The sequence below is a fragment of the Ambystoma mexicanum genome, chromosome 11, assembly GCF_040938575.1.
Source record: "Ambystoma mexicanum isolate Mex_15411 chromosome 11, UKY_AmexF1_1, whole genome shotgun sequence".
In the NCBI taxonomy this organism is placed as follows: domain Eukaryota; kingdom Metazoa; phylum Chordata; class Amphibia; order Caudata; family Ambystomatidae; genus Ambystoma; species Ambystoma mexicanum.
Genome location: NC_090934.1, coordinates 222,145,705 through 222,173,598, shown reverse-complemented (window position 1 = coordinate 222,173,598; position 27,894 = coordinate 222,145,705). Strand labels below are relative to the sequence as shown.

The following is a 27,894-nucleotide window of genomic DNA, read 5'->3' as shown; positions in this document are numbered from 1 at the left end:
TCCGCACCGACTGGCTGCTCCAAAGGAACTATGCCCAACCTGCAGTGATCGAATTACTAAGTACTGGCACCGTTTTACCATTCACGACGGAGCCAGCTCCTGGACTACTCGAAGTGAGGCCTTTGGTGCCGAGTTCCGTAGATGTTGAGTTGGGAACTCTGACCAAGAAACTGTCCTTTGGGATTTGAAAAAAAAAAGCTCCTAGTGCTGCTCTTGTGAGTGAGCAGACATCTCATCTCAAAAATGGCGGTTTAAAGCTGCAGCAAAATCGTACAAAGCGGAGACAGGTGACGAAAAGAGCCCGCACGAATGACACCAAAAAATTCATAAGAAATCTTACAAGTCCTCCTCGACCAACTACATTTGTACGTGCAGAGAAAGCTCCCTCGAAAACACAAAAAACTTCATCTGATTCAGGACAAAACATCAGCCCACAAAAGTGCACTAAAAGAGCAAGAGAGGTCTCTGAATCTGAAGAAGACCTGAATTCTGAGGCATCCATAGAGTAATGCGAATTTTCAACCTACTCGTTTGACGACGAAGTGGATAGCTCCCCTCCCCACGGGAGCAAAATTCCCTCCTCTGGCTCAACTATTGACACTGCGCGCCTGCCAAAGCCTGATGTGCAAAATTAAGCAGTTCCTCGATTTGAAGCGCATGCAAAAAAGCAAAAGGTGACCAATTCCATCACCTCCTTTGTGGACATGAAAAAAATAACATCGTCCCAGCACTTACCTATCCAATCAAATGTCTTGAGTGAGTAATTAAACCCAAAACGAGCAAGAGCGCAAGCAGAAAAATATGAGAGACGCACAAATGAGTGGAGCAACAAATCAAAATCAAGAAAAGAAAATGGAATATTGAGAGTTCAAATAAAAAGTATCTTGAGTGAACAAAAAGACGTAAATCTGAATCGTCGGAATATATTAAAGCTACTACATTGTATTCCAACGCTTCACACAATAAGATCAGAAGAGATAGCGGTGGTCGAATATATGTCTGAGGCACATTTGGACTGGGTAAGACTACATCTCAAATCTTGGTCATTAATGATGGCATTAAAAGAAGCTTCTGAGGAGCTGTTGTTTTTTGGCTTCGAGGTGCTCTTGACTGAGGATCAAGAAAAAGAGCGAGATTACAGTGCGATGGCAACAGTGGATTTAACATCTAATGAACAAAGAAGAGAAGAGTTATGGGTTCACTTGAACGCCAAATGCTCGCCCGATTCAAAAGTTAGAAAACGGAATATCCACTAGCATAATGAAGCCGATAACATGTGCCGTCACCAGCTAATGTCATGGAACACCATGGGATTTGTCCATTTTTTTCAGGATCAATGGCAATTCTCAGATCAAAATTCAATATTGTGCATGCAATAGACATGGCTCAGTGAACCACCGGTATGTGACGGCTATACGGTCCTTCTGAATCCTGCAGGCAAGAACCTGTTTGGCCGTCCTTATTCTGGGCTAGTCACTCTGATCAACAACAGGTTTGACTGGAAGATAGTGTCATAAAAAAATCCCAACATGTTTGTGCAAGTGACTACGCTGCAAAGTTGTCATCCTACAAGTCCACAAGACCAAGTAATCTTGATGATCAATTTATATTGGAACCCGGCGATGATCTCACAAATCACTTTTATCGCTGCTGTAATGGCTGCAATTGATGACTGTTTGGTGTCTTTCATTGAAATCCATTATGCATGGCTCAACTCCCCAAAGATGCATAGTAATTCAAATATCATACAGCTAGGAGAACAATCAATAGATTGTGGCGATCGTTGGATAAACGAGATATCTCAGAGAATTGTTCTATGCTGAATGGATGCACACGAGGAGATATTCCTCCGGGATATACATGGCAGCGAGGTGAGAGTAAGAAAACACTTGATTATATCTGGGCTTCACAGAACCTATTAGACAAAATCACACACCTCGCCGCCATAAAGACTGAACAGAGCGATCATGATGCGTTAGCTCTGACTTGGTGGAATACATCAAAAACACCATACAGCAGTCATGCTGTCAATCATACGACAAACAGAGCGACTCAGTTACGTATAAGCACTTTCCAGCTAACTCAGATGTCCGCGAGCTTTAAAAGTGCCAACACTGCAACTGCAAAAATAAATTATCCTTCGTTGCTACAGCAGTACAAAGTGGGAATAAAATCCCACAATGGTGACACCATTGCATTGAAACATCCTTTTTGTTCAATGATATGTGCAGCAAAGTAAGATCTTCGGAAAGATCTAAGATTGCTGAAAACATCCAAACTTGATGATTATCCTGCATGGATGAAAATTCGGCAAACTAAATATCGGAATTGGCTAGGGTTCAAGAGCAAGCAGAAAAGATACAGCAATTAATAATTCAAAAGGACAGCAGACATATCTGGGAGATCATAAACACTGGCTTAGTGATGCACACATACTCTATGTCGAATGGAGTGAATGGAGCCAAATGGGTCAAGCACTTTTCAAAAGTATTTGATGACCAAGGCTGCACTCACTTACCAAAATGACCTGCAACAGCTGTAAGGTGGAATGTGGCTGATTCTGAAGAGGATATCGAATGGGCAATCACTAAGCTAAAATCCTCAAGGGCCACAGGCCTGGATTGCATTTCGAATGTAATGCTAAAAGCTAATAGTGTGCTCTGGGCAAACTTTATGGGGGCACTTTTCGAAAGAATTGCTTCCGAAAAGTTTCTGCCGGATTCTTGGCTGCAGGCGATTGTGGTGCCCATATTCAAGAAGGGTAATCGGGATGATGCTGCCAGCTATCGCCCGATTGCCCTTTTCGACACAATTGGGAAGGTGTTTGCATCCTTTCTTCAGAAACATCTAGCACGTTGGGCTGAAAAAAGTGCAGCGGCAGACTTACGTCAAACAGGGTTCACGAAGGTTATTGGTGTTGAGCTAAATTTGCTCCTCCTGAACATGATGAAGTTAGACGCACTAAAGCGGAAAAGACAGTTGTTCATCGCCTTTATAGACTTGAGTCAGGCGTTTGACAGTATCAATCGAAATCTATTATGGACAAAACTAAATGCTTGGGGCCGTCCTGGTGAACTGTTGACGCCATTGATTGCGCTTTGCTCTAATACTTCGATTTGTGTGCGGCTAAATGAGCAAGGCTATCTGTCCGAGGAAATTCAAACGAAGAGAGGTGTGATGCAAGGTTGCCCTCTTGCTGCCCAATTATTTAAACTATTCATTTTGGATCTGCCGATCACTTTAAATGGGCAAAGGGTCTTCCCTCCATCGGTAAATGGTCATCAAATAAGGTGGGCAATCTATGCAGACGACATAGTGCTTTTAGACACCATTCCCATTGGGCTACAGAGACTGCTTAATGCCATTCAAGGATACTGTTTGCAAAATGACCTTCAAATAAACATCAAGAAGTAAAAAATCATTGCGGTTGGTCCAACATGCAGCAGGCGAACCAACAAGTTTTCGTGGAAAATAAACAACAAACTCCTTGAAGTGAAAAAAAGCATAGAATATCTAGGTGTATTGTTCAACACTCCAATACGTGAGTGGGAGTGGACGCAAGATCTAATTGTCCGGATGCACATGTTTGCCACACAGGGAATGAAACTTCATGCAGCATATGGTAAATTCACTTTATAGCAAGTCATATCCTTTTATCTCCAAAAAGTGGTACCTGCAATAACATTTGGGAGCGAGACAAGCTAGAATATTTCCTATTAGCTATGGGGCAAGCTAGAGGGGAAATTCTGGCATAAAGTGATTACCTCAAAACATCTCCGTTACTGCAATATGTTATGAGATGTGCATTGATTCGCTCTATGGTACCCTTCAGTGGAAATCACTGTCTGCTTATCGAAATACTCGACTTAATCCAGTTGTAAGACCTTATGAAATTTTAAATCCTGTCACCAACCATCCTTCAGCTGACTTACTGAATGAGTGGAGTGCAAAAATCTTGAACATAATGGCCGATGCAGAAGTCTCCCTTGATGCAGTTCTGTCAAGACCACAAGATGCTAAAAAAAAACTGCACCTACGTAACTGGATCATAAACAAGGAAAATAGAAAGAAGCTCGCATCATCATTGGACTTGGGTACTGCTAGGAACGAACTTGACGAAATCCCGAAGTACTTGGCTCATTTTCCATCAAGCTATCATCGGAACATGTTCCTGAGACTATGCCTGAACTTATATAAAACGAAGGAGACACAACTGTTGAAGCATGACCCCCTTATGTATGACTCACAATGTCGGTTCTGTAAGCGAGCTTCTGAGTACGTAAAACATCTAATCACTGAGTACGAGGCAATTTCGGCAGAGCGCACGCTACACCTGAAGCATTTTGCTCCGCAGTCTGCAGACATGGAAGCATGGTGGAGCTACTTGAGTGCAGGCATTAATACTTGGCTGACTTGTGCTATAATAAATTTCATGGATGCCCTGATGTTAGAGAATCAAGAGCCCCGAATTTTTAGGAATGTGTGAGGAGTATTTGGTGGAATGTAACGTAAAGTTATCTTTCTTTTGTATTTACTAATGTTACAATAAAATTAAAAATAAATAAATAAGGCTTTGAAAAAAAATGCTAAGACTCCTCGGGCCATGTGCTGCCTAGTCCTGAAGTTGAAGGTAGCACAGATTTCACAGCTCAGTATATTGTGATCCTACTTTAGGCTGTTTAGTCGAACCCCATGGAAACCTCTTGTGCCAAGTGCTTCTGCTTGCATGATTTTCTCTCCGAAGAGTGAGCAGTTAAACTTGTTCAATTTATGACTTTGTAAATAAAATGTTACAAATAAAAACATAAACTCTGGTGTTTGTTGAGACCGAATTTCATTGTGGGAGTTCTGTTGTCCTTTTTTTGGCAACCCTTAACTTTTTTGCTTTTTCCCTTGTCTCCATCTTGGCTTTCTGACCCATTTCAGTGGACAGATGGACTTCAACTGAAGTCCCCTTGCCACAGCAGCTTTTTTTTTTGTTTTAGTATATGATTGCGTGATAGCCCATGTGGGTCCTGGGTCAGGGTGTTTTCTAAGCCCCCGCCTCTCCCATTTAAGCCGTAGGGTGATTCTATAACCCTAAATTTGTTTTTAGGGTGTTGACTTGTTGCTGCTGTGAATTTGTTTTGGCTCCACCACGGGTGCAAGCCAATTTGCCATATTTGTATCCCAGTGAAACATTTTTAGTTGCCTTTGGAATACTAATGTGTTTTTATAAGTCCTGCTCTCAGCTGTGTTCTTTTAGTGGCCTTTCTTTGTCCTGGGCAACCACGGGGCAGGCCTAAATGGGTCATTGTGCGCACACAACTCTGTGGACCCAACCTTGCACCCTATGCAGTGGTTTGGACTAGTATATGCCATTTCCTATCCCTGGCTGGCCATTTATCATCTTGTGGTGGTGGTCCTGGGTGATTGGCGGTTGTAGGCACCACCCAGATTAGCTGACATCCCAGCATTCTGTTTTTAAGCCCTTTGTGTGTAGGTATATCTGGGGAAAGACTCTGTCTGCACTTGGTTCTGCTGGATTGTTCGTGGAGGGCAGGTACTTTACTTGGCGTAGGATTCCAGAAATGGTTGAGCTTTTGCAACATTTTAAGGACAAGATCCGGCCATACTGGCTGGATCCTGTGTCTTGGACTGAAGTCTGTTGCTCATTTTTGGCTGCTGGATGTCTTTGTGTGGATGGGTTTCCTGGGCCTCCCTTACTCCCCTACTAGCCCCACTCTCCAGGCCATTGTACTGCTATTGCACGTTTTACCACCTTGGTCGTCCCACCTGAGATGCCAATATCGTGCATCATTGACTCCTCGTCAGTCCTGGATCGGTCCACTGTTTCCACTGTGGGGACTGTATTTTGCTGGATGGCTGCCTTCAGTAGTCCATTGAGACATCGTAACGTGGTTCTCCAGTTTTTTTGGAGTCGTCCTAACCATTAGTTGAACTTTCCGCTTGAATGCCTCACTCCTAGAAAGGGATATTGCTCTCTTTCTCCCTTATCAGGGTCGACTTTGGTCCGGGCTTTGTCTCCTCTCAGGGGCTGCTGGTTGTTGAACCTGTGTCTAGAGCACTTCTGTAGGGTATCTTCTTGCTTCCCCTAGAGTTGTTGGCCACCAAATCCGCACCTCCGTGCTAGAAATGGGGCGTACCTGCCTTTTCCCTATAACTGTTTATTAGCCTATTGAGTTTGTCGCATTGATTCCGATGGGAAACATCTTACTGACCTAAAACTCTTCCAAATTGACTGTAGGGTTACTTATCTGTCACTAGGCATTTTATTTTGCATCCATCTTGGGTACAGTGAGTTTAGGCCAAATACTGGAATTTTAGGTTGCACCTGTGATTCTTGATGTAATTTTAAAGTCCTGTATTTCATGTCTTCTCATGCGAATGCCTGATTACAATGTAACTATTTCTAGTATCATTCTGTAAATTTTCTGGAAGTGTAATGCACTCGTGCCATTAGCCTAAATAGAACTTACCTTGGGTGGCCTCTGGCTGTGTATTTTATTCTGTATGCTCTTTGAAACTATACATTTCGAAACTCCCATTGCATAGTATTGTTTCTGCAATGGGAGTTCTGAAATTGATCCCTCTCTCTGTGTCCACCGTCCTCTCCAGGACACACCACTAGAACCCTGTTCTCTATTCCCCTTCCCCAGTTCCCTTCGGTCATTATCCAAGGGACACCCACAGACAACCCCCCGCCCGCCACTTCCTCCTTGCCCCTATTCTGCCACCTCACTCCGGACTGCAGAGACCGCCCCCCTTGACTCCCCACTTTACTCTCCTCCTACCAACGCCTTCGCTTCCTAGGTTACACAATCAACGTTTCGCACTGGTTGCATCCAAAATGTTGATAGTGTAATCCAGGAAGCGCAGCGTGTGTTGATTATTTCCCCCTCTAGGCGAGACTGTGAGTTGCATGTTCGTGTTTTTCTCATATGTCCCAGGGGTTTGAATCACATTGTTTGCATTTTGGCATCCGTGGTAATGTAAAGACTATAATGGCTGGTTTCCCCTCTCTCCCATCCCTTATCGCTATACGTAATGTGCCTTTCACGGGGTAGTGGACATTTAACATAGTTAAGGAGGGGGCTGTCTCTTTCATGACAAATTACTGGTTTTATACATATTCTAGATATTTTTACTATCATGTCTTCTTAAACTACTTATTAGATTAGTAGAGATCTATGTTTAACTTAAATGTGTATAATTTTCAGTATACCAGTGTGGTGGGTTTTCTTTGTATAATTGAACCTCTGTGTCAGCCTTCTTTACTGCCCTAGAGTTAAGCCTGTCTGCTCTGCCACACTGCCTACTGTAGAAGTTTGACTTTGGGGCAGATGCAATGCCCCCAATTTAAGGTTAATGGATGTATAGACCTCAGCATTGGGTTGTGCAAAAACCACCATAACAGTTATTCTGACATCTGCAATGTTTGGAAGCGGGGCTTCGGACATTGGCGCAAACTGAGTTTTTTCTGATGTTTTCAGTAAATGAACACCTTATATCTCTAGTTTGTGCTCATATTCCCCATCCCCCACACTATGAAAGTGGCCAAGAATCTGCAGATGGCCTCCAGAACAGAGTTTAGGCTGGATTTAGGGGCACCGTTCTAGGTTGATGGGCTGCAGAGACCAGGGTCTTGGTTAACACAAACACAAAATGCACTAAAAATATTTCCAGGAATGACCTGTTAGATGTTTGTGTAATAAAGCTTGAACCCCAGGACCAAACCACAGGGACTGCACTTTGTAGCAGTAAAAAGGCTGCAGGCTGAGGTACAGCAAATTACTCCTTGTTTTGGGAATAGGGAGATCCAGCATCATTGGCAATAGGGGTGAGAGATGTTACCTTTTTATTTGTTGCAGGGATCAGTTGTGTTAGAGAATGGACAGCTGATTGGCTGCATCTCACTTCCTGTTTTGCAGAGCTGAAGGTGCAGCTGCAGTCTTCGATGGAGAAAGATCCCAAAGAGCAGAGCGAGAGTGAAGTTGAGGACGAGCAAGAAGAGGAGGAACAGAAAGAGGAGATTCCATCAAAAGGAGTGGTCGTGAACCAAGAAAGAGGGCACCTTGCTGCTGCCCAGGGCACGAGGGCGCCCAGCTCTGGGCTAGGCACACTGAGTCTTCCTACTTCAGAGGATTCCACGTTGAGCTCCTCGCCACTTGTGACCCAGCTGAGCCACCTTCGGGCAGAAAGCAACAGGTAAGAGAATGGCAAAAATGGCGAATACTCCCAGGGCACTTGTGCTGGTATTCATACTTCATGCTCTGAGAGAAGTTCCCTGCTGTCCCCACCACCCATCTCCTAACCCTTCTCTAAGTAGGGCACTAGAGTTGTCATGATCGCTGCAGCCCCTCCCATCCCAGTGCACGAATGTCAGGAAGTGTGTTTCATTATTTCGCCTGCCCTCCCCGCTTCCCAACTGGGAGGGACATCCTGTATTTCATGGTGAAGACAGTAAAAATGTACTCCCAAAATAAAGCAGCCTCTTGAAAATGTTCAAAAAGCTAGTTCGTGGTGTGTGCATCACTCCACGCTCCTGACGAGCTATCTAACTGTGTCACTTCCTGCCACAGCCGTTTTAATTTGTCTTTCTGCCAGTTTTTCTTTGTTTTTATTTCGCCTGATGTGTTTGTAGCACAAGTAGATGCATTTGTAGAGTTGGAATGCTGGTGTTTCTGAAGGGTGGGTCATATCAAGCTCAGAGAGAATCTGAATCGCCACAAGGATATCATTTCAAATATTGTCTTCATTATCAGCTCTTCTGCGCTCCACCCATCTGGAGTTTCCAAGTGCTGCCATATATCTTTCCCATTAATGATTAAGGCGTCCACTCTATCGTCCGTGTCCATATATATGCACCCTCCACCCTTGTCAATGCAGAATCCTCGTCCTACTGCAGTAGTGTCTGTATTTCACCTCCAGGCACAGAGAGCAGGGGTAGCTTCAGCTACAATCTTCCACATTCTGTGGCACGCTCATTGTTAATGTTCTTGGTTTCAGGTTACTGGTAGAGCTGTGTAAAAAGGAGAAACGCCACCTGGAACTTCTGCAGCAAGCCCTGCACACTGCGGAAAACAGCCTTCAGGCCTTAAGGAGAAAGTCTGGACCCCTGGGTAAGCACAACTTCAAACATGTCATCTGGTTCTTATTCAGCCAATGCACACCTGCAGATGTGGTTATGTTCTCCAGCATGCCTTCCCCAATCAGACATGGCCTCAGACTTCCTGCCAGGATTTGAATATGTATACACACATATATCCCCAGCCGCCTGTCTGGCCCTGTACACACAGACAAGCTGTCTGGCAGGCCTTGAAATCGACAAACCGCTTCAGAGAGTCCCTCTTAAGACTTTAATGTTCAGGGATCGTCTATTTTCCTACTTGCCCTTGCAATCAGATGTAACCTGCTATCTAGGCACTCTCCTAACCATGGGCTGACTTTAATGGCTATAAAGTCTTTTGTGCATTCTCATGTGAGTGGAGTCTTTCACCCCTGTGCATACTGTGTGGCTGCATATGACCCAAGGATCCAATCCAGGGCTGGACGGTTTCAAAATTGGCACAGGGCTGTTCCTCAAAATAGGGCTCTCTCGGTCTACTGCTGCTGCTTCACACCATGGGAACAGCAAGGACCCCTAATCGTGCTTACCCTGTGCAACAGCCTGCCTTGCTTACCATGCTTACCACTACCAACTAACAAAAGAATGCAAGGCATCAACCTTACATCAGTGCTGTGTCTTAGAATGCAGCCATTGCCCAGAATGACATGGGGACATTCTGTGCCATTCCCTGCAACCCCTCTATGCTTATTTTGTGGAAAGGATGGCTATGTAGAATGCAGAATACCCATGGCAACACGCATACATATGTAGGGAATGAGCAAATGTACTTTGACATGCAAGTTACAGAAAGTAAATATTTGGTAGAGTAAAGAACATGCATTGGATTCAGGCACAGGCTTACACACACACACGCACGCTCGCACACACGAACCTCATGATGGACACATGAGAATATGACAATAAGGCTGCAAAAGGGACCTAACCCACCCCCCCATTTAAATCCTTACTGTACATGAATACACATGGTCATTGGTTTTCTTTGTCGCAGTTAATTGTGTCTATGGTCTGCCCATGAATCACAGTAATTTCGTCCATGGCCTCTGTCCTTGTGACGAGTATACAAGGAAATGCAGCCTGAGCTGTCCATTGTCAGACGTGGTCAGTCCTGATATGTTCAAAGTACTGTGACCATGGTTTGTCCTTGATACATGGACATGCGTCTTTGTTTTTGCTCATCTTTTTGTTGCATCAGGGGTCAAGTCCTAAAAATACAAGTGGGGGATTCATCCACAAACGCAATGGGATGCATCGTCGCCAGAAATTAGCATATCAAGGTGAAATATGCACATTTGATAACATTGGTTTTGCATAACCACCCAAACTGCACAGCACAAATGGCATTTGCCTTTCATAAAATCAACACACACACACAAAAACCAAGAGAGGATATTTTCTTTTAATAGTGTTTTTGAAAACATTAAAAAGGTCTGCATGTTTTAAACTCCAAGAACCAATACAAATGTTTTCCCTGGGACTAAATTTCACCTTTAGTTGTTATTTTTCATCAGGTTATATAGTGCAGTGGTGAAGTGTCTGGACTACAAACATGAAGACATTGGCCCTCATTACGACCCTGGCGGAAAGTAACTGACATGACCGCCATAGCGTAAATAGAGTTTCCGCCACTGCACGATGGAGGAAAGTGCGGCTAATTCTGACCCATCGGGCACGAGCATTACGCCATGGCGGAAGTGCAAAGTCCGCGATGGCGGAAATGACCCCAAAACGCCCCTTACCGCCGTCGTACGTCGCCCTAGGTGCAATTCCGCCACCCATCTTAGCGGTCACCGTAATGAGCGGTCAGCGCAAATTACGGTCACCGTAAATATACGGAAACGGAAGTAAAAACATGGGGCCGGAACGGGAAACAGCACGCCGTACACCTATAAAATCAGAATCCCAACACAACCATTAAAAATCCGACCCTGAGACACATCCCAACCCGTCAGCCACCCCATTTAAAAAAAATAAATATGGGAAAAGTTGCTAAAAAAGCGTGCGATCGCAAGCGGCAGGTCCACTTCTCCCATGAGGAACTCACCGTGCTCACAGAGACCCTCCAGGAGAATGCTGCCGTCGTCTTCTCGACGCAAATGACGAGGACGGCACTTGCGAACAAGAAGGCCATATGGGCCCTGGTGGCACAGCGGGTAAGTGCGGTGGGGACCGCACCCCGCAACCCACAGCAATGCAGAAAGCGATGGGACGACCTACGGATACGCGTCCGGAGCATACTCTCTGCCAACCGGAACATTGCCACAGCTACCGGGGGAGGATCGGAATCACCCATCAAGTTGACCCCCTGGCAAGAAATCTGTGCCTCCACCATTGGAATGGAGAGCATAGAGGGAGTCGGAGGGATGGAGAAAGGAGTGCAGACATCCGAAGAATCAGGTAGGTGGCCCAAATAAAACAATGCCAAATCCACAATTACCAACCATGTGAAGTACCATGTGTCCCCATAGTGCAATAGAAACACATGTCCAGGAGAACGACCACATACATTGCCATGACAGCGCCCCTTAAAAGTCAGATTAAATAAATAAATATTTAAAAATCCCAAAAACACACTCTACATGTGCAGCATGCACACCCTAACTGCAGACTGCAAAATAACTGCATCCCCAATCCACACAAAAACGAGACCACCTCCAAGGCCCTGACCCAAATCACCCCCAGGTACCACCCCAATGCATGTGATACAATTGCCATTACAATTACCACAGACCCATAAATAACGCTCGCCCTCCTTTACTCCACCACAGGGTCCGATTCCAACGACGAGCTTCAGGACACCCCTACCAGCACACCTGCAAAGAGGGCCAAGACCAACGGCCAAAGACCCTCCACCTCAGCTGCACGGATCAAGACACGGCAGCAGCACAAATCGAGTGGCAGCACACTGGAGGGGACTCCAACAGGCACCCCAGCAGCCAGCAGGTCCACAACAGCAGCACCACAGGTCCCCCCAATGGATGCCACAGAAGGCACTGCTTCTGGTGGCAGCAGCACCCTAGGTGACACTGCATTCATGCCAGCATGCTCCGACACAGAAAACGGTGCTGTCGAAGTAGGACACATCCATGACCTGTCTCAATCCCCCTGTTTGTATCATCCCGTACACCATGAGGAAACCACGCAGGGGCACCCACAAGACGACGACTGGCCAACCCCCACAAGGCCTGTGGCAAGGCAACATGAGGCGTCCAGCCCCTCTGTGACACCACCGCAAATGGGCATGGCCCAGCAGAGGCAACAGTCCCTCGAGCAGATGATCGTGCAACAGCAGCAACTGGCCACGCTCCTCAAGGAGCATGCTGCTGAATGTGGGAGTTCTAAGGCAGCCATTGAAACATCTACTGAGACACTTAGGGCAGAAATGGAGCGAAGTACCGAGAGCCTGAGGACAGAAATGGAGAGAAGTACCGAGAGCCTGAGGGGACAAATGGAGAGAAGCACCGAGAGCCTGAGGGGACAAATGGAGAGAAGCACCGAGAGCCTGAGGGGGGAACTGCATGCGACGTCCAAAGACGTATGTGGTGAACTTGCCGTTGTGCGCCGTGTGCTCACTGAGCTCTCACAAACCCTTAGGGACATGCATGGACGTGAGCAGGCAGAGACATCATCCGTTGCAAGTTCCGTCCAGGGCAGCCCCCAACGTAGATCTGGGAGGAACCGGCGCTCCACAGGCAGGGGTGCCCCTGATACCCGGAGAGGGGGCTTGCAATAGCGTCTGCCCACTGACGATGAGCGTCATTGGACACTGGTGTTCGGGGGGGAGGTAGGAGGGTGGAGGGGGTGTGTTGTGCTTCATTGGGTGGCGGGTCGATTGGGTGTGTAATGTCATTTCACATCTGCAATACAATTCTTCATATTCATCCATTGAGAAGTGTGGACATTGATCTTTGTGTACGAGGCCTATCTTGGCGTACAGTCCACATTGTGCATGTTCCAGACACACACAGTGCCACAAGTCCCGTGTCCATGTAACAGCCACCAGGCGTGAGTGCTAGAAGCATGCATCTATGAGATTCTGACGTAATTCACGGGCCTCCTGTGCCTCGCGGACCCCTTGAGGTGCTGCCACATCCCCACCCTCATCATGACCATCTTCAGGTGCTTGCAGTTCTGCGTCGGGGGGCATGGCCACATTCCTACGTACGCACATGTTGTGTAGCATGACACATGCCATGACCATCTTTGCAACCTTCTCATGGCGGTACAGGAGTTCCCCGCCAGACCTGCTGAGGCAGCGGAAACGAGCCTTCAGTAGGCCGAATGCCTGTTCTATGACCACACGGGTACGTGAGTGGGCATGGTTGTAGTCCTCCTCATGCTGGTCCTGTGGGTTCCGGATTGGTGTAAGGAGCCATCTCTTCAATGAATACCCGGCATCACCTGTATGTGGACAACAAAGGTTGTTTGTGGAATGTCATTGCTACGTACGCATCCCCCCCCCCTTCCTGCCAGGTCATTCACGCATTACCTACCCCACATACTCATGCATTAAATGAGACTCACCGAGTAGCCAGGATCGGTGCCCTGCGTGTCGCTCCATGTAGCGTGGTATTCTAGAGTTCCGCAAGACCATAGAATCATGTGTTGATCCTGGAAATCGGGCACAACAATGTGTAAAGATCCTGTTGGAGTCACACACCATTTGTACATTGATAGAATGATATTGTTTCCGGTTGCGGTACTGGGCCTCCATGGCATGTGGGACAACCAATTCCACATGGGTGCAGTCGATGGCACCAATGCAACCCGGTATGCCGCCAAGTGCATGGAATCCCACTTTTGTGTTTGTAATCTCCTGCTCCGAGCGTTGTAAAGTGATGTAGTCGTCTGTGTGCTTCAGGAGGGCATCAAGCACTTGGAATAGTGTCCGTGAGAATAGTGGCTGTGAAATGCCATGCAACTGTCCAACTGTGTGCTGGTAGGTGCCTGTGGCCAGGAAGTGGAGTACAGACACCACCTTCAGTAGGGGTGGGATGGCGGTTGGGCTATCTATCATGCTGACAAGGTCAGCGTGTGTCATGTCGACAATGGCGGTTATGGTGTCCCGGTCCAAACGGTAGAGGGTGTGGATCTGCTCAGCTGTGAGGTTGAACGGATTAGCTCGGAGGCGTGGGATTGCGGGCTGCCTGCGTGGTGGTAGTGGCTGTGCTGGTGGGGCTTGCTGGCCATGCCTTGCCCTCCTCCTCCTCCTCCTCCTCCTGCGTCTCCTCTGTGCGGCCGGTTGTTGTAGTAGTTGGCGTTCGTCTTCTTCTTGAAGTTGGAGTACTTGCAGTGCAATCAGGTCCCCCAGGCCCAACATCGCTAGTCCTGCCGGTAGCATTCTGGAGTGGGTGTGGTTGGGGGAGGGGGTTGGGTGTGCAATTTGTGTTTTCAGGCTGTATAGCCTTCACCTGTGGTGATTCATTCCACCTGTGTCAGCTGCAATGCCTTTCGTGTGAGCACGTCCCGCACACGACGCTGCAATTCGACGCATGGCATCTTGCATTTGCATTCATGTTCTTAATCCCGATGGCAGTGAAATATTGGTTTATATGTTAATTCTGCTATGGTCCCATTGTTGCACATACTATATTTGCATTTGCGAGCAGACTTGTGAAGGGTCAGTGGAATGTAGTGCTCGATCAATGGTGGACCCTCTTGCAGCACTGTACCGACGTTAACCGACGGGCGGGGAGTCCCATCAGTGATTGAGGCCAGTTACCATTTTCACACACAGCCGCACTACATAGATGTATTTGTGAATACAAGCGTTCACAGATGCCTTTTCGACGTGATGTTGCAAATTAGGAATTCGAAGGACAGCGCTTTCGGTTTTCAACTAGCGGCGTGGAGACGCCCACAGGTCTGACTGGAAATGTAACGTTCTATTGTTGAATGTCCTTGGGACAGGGCCCATGACGAGAATGCAATGATTGATATGATTTGAATGGGATGCGCTATAGCGTAGTGGACGATAAGGCAGGACGTTCCCAAATACATGTGACTTCACTACACAAGGAATCCGGGCAGGAGCACAGTGGATTTTGAAGACTGCATTACGCACAGACTCAATGGAAATTTCGAATGTTATGTGAGTAAATATTCAGGCGTTTTCATACCGGGATGAGGGAATGATGAATGGATGCATGGACAGATGATTTAATTGGGAGTCTGCCATGTACATGGCTATTTGGAATCTATCCCCTTCCCCTGCGCTATGTGATGCAAGGCTGCCATAGTGGGACCATCGTCTGTCTGCCCTTGTTGAACCCTCCCTGTCTCGACGCGCCTTCAATCACTTGTGTCTATGCACGTTGATGATCCCATCTGATGGATCCTGTTCTGACAGGCGCATGCACACAGACACTCGTTTGTAATAGTGTATTCACCTCGATTTGTGTCGTTATGATTCGCAAGTGATTTTTGGGTGCTATTGATCCTTATGAGTGGGCTAGCATGCATATGGTTGTAGGTTTGGTGTGTTGAATGAAGTGAGTAATACATATGAAGTTCGGATGCCCATACTATTATTTTTTTCATTTGGGTGACAGGTATCTCCTCCCCTTCTGCCGCTGCCATCTGTACGCCACTCCTGCAGATGGCTTCTACAGTCGACACCTGCAGCTTCGAGTTAATCAGTGGAGCACCATTACGATCTTATGGGACGATCGCCAATGGCCCACATGCCCTTACGCAGTACTAGTGGCTAGGTGCAGCATACCTAGCTTCCAGCTGGGCTAGTGCCTACTTCATGGGACGGCCCTGCGGTCCTAGGCGCTTCCATGTTGCCTTTTTGGACGTTGATGTAGCCCCTGTGTACCATGAAGGTACAGGGCGTCACACAAGGGGAAGCTGGTCATTTATTGCGGATGCAGCCCACAGTAATGATGATCATTTGGGAGTTTATGTTCATATGGCTGTATGGGCTTGGTGATTTTGATGTGCATTAAATTTATATTCAGATATTAACCGTGTAGCGTTATTCTTTGCTAGTAATGTGGCATATTCCGATTTGTGGCGCGATGTATTGTGAGGTGATCTGCATTGGGTTCCGGCTTCTGGGTACAGTTGTGTGGTACATGCTTATGCTGATGGTTGGTTTGACTACTGGCAAGTGTACAGGGCTGGTGCAGTCTCCCTCAGGTTACTGCTTTGAATGTTGATTTACACTGATGGCAAGCGATGGGGGACTGTTGTTGTTTTGTCTCATGGGATTTTCAGTTCATTTTGGTGTACTTGCACCTTCAGATGCCTGTGCTGCATCAGTACGGCAATGGTGTGTTGCCAAATGTGGATGGCCACTCACAGGGCACTTGGGGCCCCTGCATGCATTTGTTCGTTGGCATGCATGGGTGACTTGTACATTTCACTGGTTGCATGGTGTGACTACATTGCGCCTACGAGGAGTTGTGCAATGTGGCCAGGGAGTGGAGTACAGGCACTCAGTGGGGCCATTTACGGTTGGTTCGCGATTCCGTAGTTCTCGCCATGGCGGAATGGTACTTTCCGCCATGCTTGATGGCGTTAAGTGAATGTCCGCTGGGGTCAGCATTCGCGTACCGTTGCGCCATGGCGGATTTTGCGGTTTTGCACGGCGCGCGTGCGCGTACTTGGTGCAGTTGGCGTTCACTACGGTGTCGCTAATGGCATCGTACTTTACGGTGACGGGTCATGATCGCAACGGGCGGTATTCGATGGCGGTATTACATTTCCGCCATCGTTTTTCGTATTCCGCCAGGGTCGTAATGAGGGCCATTGTCTTTAATTCATACATTCTAAGAGGACATTCAATGTTTCTCATTTTAGCTGGGGGGGGACTGAGTCCACCCTCTGAATAAAGTGGGTGGACTCTGTCCCCCCACGTGCACCCTCGACTTGAGCCCTGTGTTGCATGCATAATTAAGTTGAGGGATGTTTTGAAGGAAAATCTGTATTTCTGTTAAAAATAAAATAGTTACTGTTTTTAGCACCTACCACAACCCTGATGGCTCACCTTCGAAAATTATAATTAAATTCAGCCCAATCCCCAATGATTCCTCCTTCCTTTCATCACTCATCTAGTTAATCTAAATAATAGTATTCACACAATCAGTGTGAAATATGAGCAGGTTGCATACATCTTATATAATGAATGTCAGATCGAGGAACTGGACTGCATGTAATTCCCATGACTAAGCCTATTTTCATTCCCACAACCCTTTGCTCAATTACATCGTTATGTTTTCCTTTCAGCATGAATAAATACAACCCCAAAATAGTTCATAGTGCATGCATAAATGTTTATTTCCATGTAAAATTACTAAGATTCTTTCACTACACAATTCATTAAAGTCAACCTGAATTTGTTTTTGCCCTTAAAGTGTGCACCTGCACTATTGCGCCACATTGAAAGGGGCCCCGGGGGGAGCCTGACGTCTATGGAAACAAGGCGAGTCACCACACACAATAGATACGCCAGACACAAGGTTGTATTCCCAAAGCTAGGGTTTATTGCAAAGCAAAAGTCTCAGTTGGCCAACTCGGTCTCAAGCCCCGCAACGTGTATCTCTAGACCTCGAGGGACGCAAGAGAGTGAATTACGTACATCAGTTACATATATACAAAATGCATATCAAACAATCAGCTATGACATGTTTAACACCCCCCTTTATTGGGTTTATTTGAACTTGGTGTGATGATGGACATCTCCAACTACTATGACACCTTCAAACATCAATACTAGTAACAATTTGCAATGTGTGAGTGCAAAGGCATCTTTCAGTTGTTGAATAGAACACAGCGCTTCTGTTCTTGGAAGCGAGCTGCATACGGGGGGGGGGGGAAGAGTTGCATTCCGGACCTTGCTATCTATTAGGTGCTATTTGCGTCCTGGGAGCCGACACGCTCTAGTGGGCTCAGCAAAGGGGGGCCGTAAGAAAAGCATAATTCAAGCCTTTAGCGGTATTATTCTAACATATTCTACCATATAACGAGACTGGCTGGCAGCTGCGAAATGATTAAATGCCCTGCAGCTCTGCTTCAAGGCTACATTCGGGAGGGAGCCGGGCATTCTTCCTGACGCTGCCTACGTTTGTGTTTCAACAAACTCTTGTTATCCTCTCGGCCCTGCAGCCTTGTCTTTTTCACATACAGACAACAATGTTTTACAGTCGAGCAGTGTAAGCGGAAAATATACTGCGAAGAAATAGGAACAGAAAACAATGAGCAATGGTTAGAAAACAAAATGGCGATTCTTGTTATATCAAAATGGCGTTCATTGGCAAACTCGAAAACCTATATTCCGTCATATCGTGCATGAGACGGTTGGCCCACGGCCACCAAAATGCGTTTGCGGTCACAAAGTAAAGGTATCCATTTTTCTAGACTGACAAACCCTCCTTTAGCCGTATGCCAAACGTCTCATCTATTTATTGAAACCTCCTTTAGTTATAATGAATCTGAAGTACTTATGTCTGAATTTTGCATGCTATCGTAGACATCGTCTTCATCAATATCTATTGCCATCAACTCTTTTACTGCTCTCATCTCATTTGGGTCTGGGTCAGTTCGATCATGTGGTTGTTTTTTCCTTTTCATCATATACATACATCCTTCCGTACATCCTTCAGTTACCTCAGCGCAAACTATGGGTAAACAATGTATACAACAACAGCACGTTAGGAATATTCCAAACACCACTACTAATATTGAGATCAACTTCCATCCCTAAGAACATAGTATTCCCCAAAACCAAGATCCTATTCCCCAGCTCCCTTCTCCAGTAGGGAGTTCAGAGCTTAGGACGTGCATTTTCTTTATTGCTTCAAAGATCGTGGGGGAATAGTCATCGACATAAACTCAACATGCTGATCCCACTATTTTGCAAATTCCCCCACGATCAACCAGGATCACATCGAGAGCCATTCTATTTTGCAGCATCATTAATCTGATTCCTTTTTCTTCCAACATCATGTTAAATAATATATCTGTTGTTGTGTTTATTGTATTTTTTAGGATTCTGGACAGTTGCCTTATATTATAGGAGTTCACTATCTGCCCTAAGAATGGAATGAATGATTTTGCTACATCAGTTGCTATTAAAACACCTTCATCAGTCCTTTTGACTCTAGTTCTGGATAATCTGACCATTGCTGCTGTTTCTAAGAGGAATACTCCTGGGAACAGTAGCCCTAGGTAACGTGTACCTCCCCAGTTTCTGGGCAACAAAGGATATGCTTTCTCTCCACATATAAAATAAAATGGATCACCTACATATACTGGTTCTATTTCCCATTTTAATACCACTGTATTCATGCAACCAGTATATGTTCCGACTGAAAAAGAGCCTTTCTTTTTTAGACAAAAAGGGACAGTTCTTGGGCTATAATTCACTGTGTAAAATGGGGGAATTGCATCTTTGTCCCCTTCTGTTCTTACATGAAACGTCATTACAGATGTTTTTTCTGGTGGGGACAATCTATCTCGTCTATTTTGTCGTGTTATCTTTCGTGTACTTTTCCTTGTGGGCTCTGGGACTATTACTTGTGCTTTATGGAAAATGGAACAACCCACAGGCTTCATTATTATCTCCTCAAACTCATTCATGTTGGTTCTGTCTAATTGACCCGTATTACTCTCATTCCATTTCCCATAGAACATTGCACCTAAAGATGCACTACATGCAGAACTTAATGGTAGTGGCTGCACATACCACCCTATTCCTTTCCCAGCATGCTGTGGTAAACGGGCACATACCCAGCAATTGTTTTCTTAAGAATTGCATGTGTCATGTTCATGATCAACAGCAAAGTGTTATTTCCAAAACCTTCCCTGTGTCTTTCTTCCATCGGGGGCAGGGTATAAGTGATCACCTGAACCGGGCTTTCAGTAGTGGATATATTAATTATTGGTAAAAACATTTCTAATGGGTGTATTGTTTCCTCCCACCATAATATTAGGGCTGTCGATATTGGTGCTGCCACGCTCATAAAGCACATTATTATTGTCAGTACCAGCATACAATTCTTTTTACCAGGCGTTTTTCTTAAGCTTACAGTCTTTATAATTGACTCATTCTCAGTGGTGGTGGTGCAGGAGGAGGCTGGAACTGGTCCCGGCATGTTTCTCGTCCTTCTTCTTTCTTATCACAGTTCGTTGTGGATATCTCTCTTCGTCGCGCTTGCTCTGATGTTAATAAGTTCAATGGAATTGTCGCAGTTCAGTTCTGCCTGTCCTTTTTAGCCTGGATTTGATTATTCGTTTTTAGGCAAGATCACTTGTCCTTTCTTATACTGCTCAGAGGACCTGTGATCAGTTATCTTATCGCCTTAGTATCATGTGCGCCCAGCTTGTCCGCTCTGGTTTAGGACACATGTACTTTTTATGATCGCACTGAGGAGCCGCGAGTCTTGAATTGTCCGACTTGCACAATTCTCACGCTTCTCTCTTCTACACCTCTGGTTCCTTCTCCGTCCATGAGCTGAACCAGAGGTTGACATAAACACCAAGAAGAACTGCGGATCACTTTGTCTTCCGAGGCCGCAAGTTGTATCGCCTTGCTCCTGGTATCGTATGATCCGTGAACAGTGCCAGTGCACTTCCAGATTCAGGCTCAAAGTCAGCCTGTGGCGCTACTGCAGGTGCTGGTGTGCGCCGCGCCAATGATGCAGATCCGTTTTTTGGCGTGCTGGCAAGTGCTGGTGGGCGCCAAAGGGGTACACGATTTGTTTCTGCTGGTATTTGCAAGGCAGATTTTGTGTCGGCCAGCAGTGATGTCGATTCTGCTGGGCAACGTTGGGGCACTCTTTGCCCTTCCCCCTCTTTGGCAATCGTCTCAGGCTTTGTTTCGAGTTTCACTTCTCGTTTTGGCAGATTAGGTGGCTGCTTACTGGCAACAGTTTCTTTCATTTCTGGGACCGCTGTCTCTTTCCGGTCATCAGTGTCAGGCAAGTCTTTCAGTGCAGTTGTAATCTTCTTGGCATGGGTGGCATGGATCCACGACTTCCTTCCATCCACACGTATTGCCGTCTGCGTCGCCAAGAGTACTTGATAGGGCCCGCGCCACCTGGGTGCTAATGATGACTTTCTTTCAAAGTTCTTTAGCAGCACCCAGTCTCCTGGCTCCAGCGCATGCCCCAGACCGGTGTATCTCACTGGTAATGCCTCCTGCACCTGCTGATGAATCGAAAGCAATTTCTGCATTAAAAGGCCACAATAAGTACTAAGCATAGGATGTTCTATCTCACTGAGTCATTTTGGCTGAGGTGCGCACCAAACATTTGCTGGCCTCCCCATCACGATCTCGTTCGGGGAGAGCCCAGTTTTAGCCTGTACAGACGTACGCATGCATAATAGCGCTATTGGTAATGCATCCACCCAACTCAACTTGCTCCCCACACAAATCTTGCTAATCTTTGATTTGAGAATCCCGTTGTGCCTCTCCACAAGACCGGCAGAACTCGGATGCCTTGAACTATGGAATCTCTTATCAATCTGAAGACCAGCACATATCTGTAATACCACTGCACCCACAAAATGTGGTCCATTATCAGACCATAGGACACGGGGCAAGCCAAATCTGGAAAAGTACTCCTTCAACATTACTTTTGCCGTGCTCATTGCTATGCAGTCCTTCAAGGGATATGCCTCCACCCACTTACTGAATGCACAGATCACCACCAAGATGTATTTTAACTTTTGGCACCTCTCCATTTCCATGAAATCAAAATGAATCACCTCAAATGGCATGGAGGGCGGGCCAAAACTGGCTGTTGGAGTCACTGTTCCCTTCCCTACATTGTGTTGCAAACACGTGATACAGTTCTGCACCAACCTCTCACATTCTTTTTTATGTTTGCATTCTGCCAAACTGTAGAAAGGTGCTGTATTATTTTCTTCGCACAGATGTGCGTAGGGCTGTGGGCCATTGTGACCATTGCAGTCACGTATGAATTTGGCAACATCCAGTTTCTAGTTCCCTTGTCCACCCAACAACCCTCCAGATCCAACTCAGCAGATCCCTCTGCCCACCCCTGTATTTCATCGGCCGTAGCTTCGGCCTGTGTTTCTTTGACAGTGGCAACTCCATCTTCTATCATAAAGGGTACTTCCTCTGTCTTACCGTCATTTTGGTATTCAAATCAGTGGCAGTTTGTTTCGCAATTCTGTCGCAAACGCATTTCCCTCTCCTACTTTGCATGTTACCTTTTTATGTGCCTCGCATTTCACTATTGCTAGGCGCTTTGGAAACGTGAGTGCAGACAACAATCATACAATCATGTTGAATTCTGGCACCATGTGATGTCTAAAACCCTCTCTCAGCCCAGAGTCGACCAAAGTTATGAACCACTCCAAAAGCATACTGACTATCAGTATATATATTCACATTAAAATTTTCAGAAATCTCGCAGGCTCTAGTTAATGCTATTATTTCTGCGGCTTGTGCTGAATTATAGGGAATTCTTTTGCTTTCCACAAGGCTTTCTAGGCTAGTGATAGCATATGCAGCATTTGTCATGCCATCTGGTAATTTAAAACATGAGCCGTCACAAAATAACTCTCCATCTGGCTCTTTCTGTGGGATATCACTTAAATCAACTCTTCCCTTGGTTTCTTTCTCAGTGACCATTAAGTAATCGTGGGGGGGTGATTCATCCTTCCCAATTTCTTTTATGGTTGGTGGCATTAATTCTGCAGGATTCAAAGCGCTACACCTCATAATTTGGATATGGCGCGCAAACAAGATAATCTCATATCTTGTCAATCTAGCAGAGGTGAGGTGTTGGGTCTGTGTCCTATTTAATAGAACATCTATGGCATGTGGTGCCATCAAAATCAAAGTGTGCCCTAATACCATCCCTTCCATTTGTTTCACTGACGGAGCAGCCGCCGCGACAGATTGCAAACATCGTGGTAGTGCGCGCGCTACAGGGTCCAGCGCAGAAGAAAAATAGCCGCACGGCCTATTTCTTCCACCTTGTTCCTGTGTCAAAACCGCCAATGCACATCCGTCACTTAACACACAAATAGTCTAAACATTTTCTCATAATTCGGCGTACCCAAAACTGGAGCCAAGCATAATGCAGTTTTCAATCCATCAAATGCTTTCTGACATTCCTCATCCCATTGCAAAGGCATAACCGCATCCTTTCTAGTTAAATTCACCAACGGCTTCACAATTAACACAAAATTTCCAATCCATTGTCGGCAAAATGAAGCCATGCCTATTATGGCTCCGACTCCTTTTTGTGTCTTTGGAATAGGCATACAAGAAATACTTTCTATGCGTTCTGGCGTTAGTCTTCTCCCTCCTTTCGAAAGTAGGAAGCCCAAATAGGCCACCTCCTTTTGATTATATTGAAATTTCTTCAAACTAGCTTTATGGCCATGTGCCGCTAGGTGTGACAGTAGTAATACAGTGCTTTCTTTACAAATATCCTGTGTCTGCAGCTAGCAATAGATCGTCTATGTATTGCAAGAGTACACAACCCACGGGTAATTCTAGCATGTCTAGCTGCTCTTTTAATGCTCTACTGTAAATACTTGGACTTTCCGTGTAACCTTGCGGAATCCGCGTGAATGTAAATGATCGTCCTCCTAATGTGAACACAAACAAATATCTGCTGTCCTTGTCCACTGGAATACTGAAGAACGCGTTTTTCAAATCTACTACACTAAAATATTCTGCTGAAACAGGTATCATTGTCAATATTGTAGTGGCGTATGGCACTAGAGGAAATTGTGGATCTTCTACCTTATTCAATGCGCGTAGATCAATTATGAAACTGTATGGTACCTCATTACCTCCTTTTTTATAAACCGGAAGAATCGGGCTGTTGCATGTACTGCCTGTAATTTCCTCGATTACCCCGAATTTCACCAAATCTGTAACAATACTTTTCAATCCTTTCTCACCTTCAGCCGAAATTCTGTATTGGGGTATTCGCGGTAGGGTAACACCTTCTTTCAAAATGATCTTTACTGGCTCTATCTTTAAACATCCTACATCATTGTCATGCATTGCCCATATACAGGTTGGTACTTTACTTAGTTCCCCTGGTAACGCTTCGGATATGAATTCTGACACAGGGGCATCGTGTGGCCAAATAGTTAAAAATACTCCGTCTGCCGTGCAATGTATAACGGAACCTAGTTTTTTCAACAAGTTTAATCCCAACAAGTTCTCCCCACAATTTTCTGTTAAAAGGAAAGGACAATGTTCAGTAAATGGTCATATGGTAACTGGGGACTGGTTTGGACACTGGGTTTATGACTGGTGTACCTGCAAACCCTACGGAAATATTCTTTTGCCCTGACAGTGGTATCTCCGGAACCAAGTGATGGTCTATTGAACACTTCTGTGATCCTGTATCTACAAGAAAGCGGTGCTCCTCATTCCAGACTCTCATTTCTACGTAGGGTCCTCTCTGATTCACGGGAATAGACACTGGTTCCGACCCCTGTCCTGGGCTGTCCTATTGGGGAAATAACACATCGTCCGATGTGTAATCATTACTATTACTGTAATACGTGTTTGGCTGTGTATCAAAAACGTTACCACTCTTCCCTCTATTTCCCCCACTCTGGTTTCCATATTGTTGATTTTGCTGTCCCTGGCTCTGGTTTGGGGCATTTTGGTTTTGGCCTTGGTTTTGATTACCTCCGTTATTGTGATGCTGCTGCATACTATTCCTATTTGGTCCATTCGCTCCTGGGTGTCCTCTATGCTGTCTCCTCTGACCAGACCCATTTCTATTCTGTAGATGCGGACATTGCGCTCGCCAGTGTCCTTCCTCCTTACAATACGCACACTGATTCGGTCCCACTGTTCCCCCATGCATACTCGAATTACTCCTTCCTTGTGCGTTCCCACGCCCTATATTCTGTCCTGTTACTTGCTGCAATAGTACCTGTGTTCTTATTAGACATTCTTTCAAGTCTGCCCCCACCTGTTTTAGCAACGATAATTTGTTCACCATCTCCTTCTGCCCCGGTGATGGTAACTGCTGCTGTTTATTATACGACCCCTTTTCCCCCTTCTCAGGTCTCCCGATATCCCTACTCCTGTACGCAGGTGTAGTAAACACTTTGACAGGTGCAGTAATCATTTCGACATAATCATTATCTAATTCACCTTTAAGCTCAAAAAGTCCATATACATGTTCTCTCACTTCTTCATCCCTCTCCCTACAGCGTGCTAATGCATTCAAATCTAACAATCGCTGCGGTGGTAATTTCCCAATTAGCTGTTTCCATTTCTCCACCAAATATTCACCCATGCATTCCAACACTACCTGTCTTTTGTTGCTTCTACGGAAGTCATATATCGAAGCCACTGCTGCCGTCCCATCATTCCCGTCTATATACATCTCTGCCTGTTGCTGCAATTCCACCTTCCTTTCTTTGCTGATTGCGCTGCGAGTTACCCTTGTGCATCCCCGTTGGTCAGTCCCGCCTCTTGCCCCCGTGGTTTCAACTTCAACCCCGGGAGGTACGGACGGTACCGAGTCTGTGCCTGAGGCAGGAGGTGCGGATGGGACAATGGGAACAGGGAGTGTCTGTTGTGGGCCTGATTGGCTAATAGGAGGTGTTACACGTGCTGTCTGTGGCTGCGGGAGGGCTTGAGCTACCGGAGGGGGAGCTTGAGCTATGGGCGGGGTCTGGGCAATAGCTACTGACGTGTCTGGTCTTACTTCTGATCTTGGGCCTTGTTTTGTATGGGTCAATATATTTTCTATTAATTCATCCACTATATGTAATTCTCGTTGTGGGTATATCTTTTCTATATTCAACTGGTCACGGCTACCTGCCCTTCTTAGACTCTCAGCCGCTCCTCCTCTTCTTTCTCTTCTGCTACTTCACCTTTCGATTTATGCCTGCGCGCATGCTTTGCTCTGCTTTTAAATCTGAGCATTGCTTCCTTTCTCCAGTCTTTAATAGTCTCAAATGCTGCAGGACGCGCTTTCTTTCTTATCAACACCCTTTCCAGGATGTCTATCCTCGCTATCTCAAAACTACTGTTAATCGGCCACTGATGGTCTTGTTGCTTTCTGGTTTGCCTATGCCAAGTCTCACAGAATATTATCGCACCCACTCCATACTTCACATACATCTCATACGCCGGCGTTCCCCCAGGTGGTACAATTTGGCCATCTTCCAAAGATTGTCTACCACAGCGGAAAAACCCTGCTAAGGTGGACAATACCCCAGGCATGTTTCAACCTTCTCCCTGGTTAATCAAGCTTACCTAGGGCGTTTCATTTTGCATCTCCGACTACTATGACGCCTTCAAACATCTATTCTAGTAACAATTGGCAATTTGTGAGTGCGAAGGCATCTTTCAGTTGTTGAATAGAACACAGCGCTTCTGTTCTTGGAAGCGAGCTACATACGGGGGGGAAGAGTTGCATTCCGGACCTTGCTATCTATTAGGTGCTATTCGCGTCCTGGGAGCCGACACGCTCTAGCGGGCTCAGCAAAGGGGGGCCGTAAGAAAAGCATAATTCAAGCCTTTAGCGGTATTATTCTAACATATTCTACCATATAACGAGACTGGATGGCAGCTGCGAAATGATTAAATGCCCTGCAGCTCCGCTTCAAGGCTACATTCGGGAGGGAGCAGGGCATTCTTCCTGGCGCTGCCTACGTTTGTGTTTCAACAAACTCTTGTTATCCTCTCGGCCCTGCGGCCTTGTCCTTTTCACATACAGACAACAATGTTTTACAGTCGAGCAGTGTAAGCGGAAAATATTCTGCGAAGCAATAGGAACAGAAAGCAATGAGCAATGGTTAGAAAACAAAATGGAGATTCTTGTTATATCAAAATGGCCGTTCATTGGCAAACTCGAAAACCTATATTCCGTCATATCGTGCATGAGACGGTTTGCCCACGGCCACCAAAATACGTTTGCGGTCACAAAGTAGAGGTATCCATTTTTCTAGACTGACAACATGACAATTCAACATGAAAATCTGATCGGTTATCAAAGGTCTGATCTCAATGTTTGCATTGTTTCTGCTATCCCAATGGTTCCTTTTCTGAAAGGCATGCTTTGTTATTGCAGACAAGTGTTTCTGCGGGGTGGATGTGTCTGCCACACTGTGGTTCCTGGAATAATGCTCATTTCAATTTTAAAACACAAATTGTTGACATTCTACAGGTAAGAAACCTCTCTTCAGGATCTTGGATAACTGTGTGCATGATATCACAGACACCATTAAATCCGGGTTATCCGTTCCTGTCCCTGAGCAATTTACCATGCATGGTTTTCCATGGATGACCATGGTCAAAATTATAGATAAACCATGCTTGTCCATGGACTTTGAGGTTGACCATGGACAACGTGGTTTGTCTAGTAGCTTAATAAAGGGCAAGCTCTTTAGTAGCTACTTAGTGATGTAGATAAACTGAGTGGAAGAAATCTCTTGACGTTCAAGAACCCAAGAGGATGCCATGAATTGGAGTGGGACAGCCCAGCCGATGGTCAACGACGATTAACCAGTAATGCACAATGCAATAACATTTGTGTAGAGGCAGGTGAAGAAATTAAAGGACATATTCAGTGCATAGTTGATATTTGTCTAAATATTCTGCTGCACAGGTCTTGCTTAACCATTGGGTCCCTGCACGATTTATGGGAAAAGGGAAACCAGAGAAGGTCGTCTGTCTCCTGTTTTATTCAATCTATCTTTGAACTTCTTCCAGAACGGCTAAGGGGCGATGCCCATACTTGGAATGAGGTGGAAGTTAAAGCTAGTGACCCTTAAATATCAGATATACTAATCACCGA

At 45.8% G+C, this 27,894-nt stretch overlaps 1 protein-coding gene across 1 annotated transcript in view; it reads left to right on the top strand.

The window, feature by feature from the left end:
- MAP3K6 (mitogen-activated protein kinase kinase kinase 6) overlaps window positions 1–27,894 on the top strand; it is a 1,613,301-nt gene that overhangs the window by 1,502,884 nt on the left and 82,523 nt on the right. The window contains exons 25-26 of the mRNA XM_069622894.1: window positions 7,932–8,208; window positions 9,010–9,122. Of these exons, the coding sequence (XP_069478995.1) occupies window positions 7,932–8,208; window positions 9,010–9,122 (390 nt within the window). The remainder of the gene's footprint in view (window positions 1–7,931; window positions 8,209–9,009; window positions 9,123–27,894) is intronic.